The sequence below is a fragment of the Glossina fuscipes genome, unplaced genomic scaffold (genome assembly GCF_014805625.2).
Source record: "Glossina fuscipes isolate IAEA_lab_2018 unplaced genomic scaffold, Yale_Gfus_2 61079, whole genome shotgun sequence".
NCBI classification, from domain to species: Eukaryota; Metazoa; Arthropoda; class Insecta; order Diptera; family Glossinidae; genus Glossina; species Glossina fuscipes.
This window is the reverse complement of record NW_024003322.1, coordinates 956-2,674: the sequence shown is the minus strand read 5'-3', so window position 1 is coordinate 2,674 and position 1,719 is coordinate 956. Positions and strand designations below refer to the sequence as shown.

At 32.7% G+C, this 1,719-nt stretch overlaps 1 protein-coding gene across 1 annotated transcript; it reads left to right on the top strand.

Annotated features, from left to right (window-relative positions):
* Nucleotides 1–410: 410 nt before the first annotated feature.
* Nucleotides 411–1,251, top strand: LOC119643492 (protein commissureless 2-like). The gene has a single exon (XM_038042848.1). The coding sequence runs from the start codon at nucleotides 633–635 to the stop codon at nucleotides 1,110–1,112; it is 480 nt and encodes a 159-aa protein (XP_037898776.1). The 5' UTR covers nucleotides 411–632; the 3' UTR covers nucleotides 1,113–1,251.
* The last annotated feature ends 468 nt before the right edge of the window (nucleotides 1,252–1,719 follow it).

Here is a 1,719-nt window from a genome sequence, read left to right as displayed (position 1 = left end):
TTTTTTTGAAAACAGAAGGCAAGTTGAAATTTTTATGTGAAGGTAATGAAATGCGCAACCGAGCGTCAAGCGTTTAAAACGTTTAAATAAATAGAAATGGGGAAAAAAACCACATTTAAGATCGTCGATGAACGAGAAAAAAACAAACTAAGAGAGAGAGAGAGAAAACAAAATTGTTATTATGGAAGAGAAGAGTGTAAAGAAAAATAGTACAGAAAGAGATGTTATGTGTATGCCATGGCATGCATGAAATCTTGAGCCGAATCTTTTCATTTATATTTTTTTGTTTTCGAGATCATTTTAAAAGAAGAGAATGTGAGAGAGCAACAAATCAATTACTCACAGATGGCTTGTGTTTATTTGCATGAGACTATAAAGTGCCTTGCGATCTTAACGTTCAGTTTATTCAGTTTTATTGAAAGACTTCTAAGCATTAAATCGTATGTGCGTGTTCTGTCGCTTAACTTGAAAATACATAAGTGAAATATTTCTTACTTACTTTTAACTGCTTGGCGTGTTCAGCATAACGTTAATAGAGTATACACATATATATGCATTGAAAGAATAAAAAAAAAAATAAAAAATAAAATAATAATAATAAAGACAAAAAGACAACTAATTAAAACGGCGTTATGGATACTTTAACACGTTCATTGCAATTCCAGTTACCACAAGATGTACACATCGATAATTATGCGCAGAACACATTGGAAAATTCATCGAATTCTATTTCGCATAATCAGCTTTCAAGCACGACAATTCCTAATCAGTCGGCTGCTAGTGATTTCCTTCATAAATTAGGTGCCACACTTCTCAATTCCATACAAATGCAGAATTATCAGAAACCTGTTAATAGTTTATCATCAAATTCAAATCAAATGAACGCGAACGTGATACCAAATCATATTGTGATCGATACATCACCCGGTTATAGTGCCATGGAAGAGATACAAAAGCAATTGGAATATGATAAATTTATGAATGAGGTGTGGATTGGTGTAGTGTTGACTTTGATTTTTATTTCTATGATATTTTGCTTCTGCTCGTGCTTTTTATATCATCAGTTTAGAATATGGAAAAGGAATTGTAAGTATTACCTGCTAATAGGATAAATTTCTCTTTGTCATATAAATCGCATAACATAGATAACGAGAAAAAAAAAAAAAAAACAAATTAAATTTAACAAACAAAATCACTGCAATGGGTCACCGACACTTTGCAGAATAAAAACTTTATATGGGCAGTGGTCGAGCGACTTGTTTAATCCGAATATCCATTTACAATAGTACTTCGGTGCGTACGAAATTTCATCAAAACATTTCCAAAATTGCGACTTGTCGATTGAATACAAAATAACAAGGCAGACAGACAGACGGACAGACAAGCTTAAACCAATGCGAAAAGTGTATCTAAATCGATCGGTATAATAAAAGGTGACTCGACTTCAAGTCCTTCTGGGTGTTGTATATATCGGCACAAACTTAATAATCCTCGGCACGACAAGTGGTGCAGGGTGTAAAAAAGTAAAAATAATAATAATAAAAAAAAAGAAGTAATTTTAAGTATCTTTCAATATCCCCGAAAGCAATCAGATGTTAGTCAGGTGACACAAGCCCTTTATAAAACCAATAGAATCTTAAAGAGAAAAACTACGTTTGTCTTACGCTGCATATTTTCATCCAATCATCGCAAAAATGTGTGTGTTCATAAACCCTTTGG

Bases quoted from the DNA above. Each gene is read 5' to 3' on its own strand.
- LOC119643492 (XM_038042848.1), top strand. From the start codon at position 633: ATGGATACTTTAACACGTTCATTGCAATTCCAGTTACCACAAGATGTA.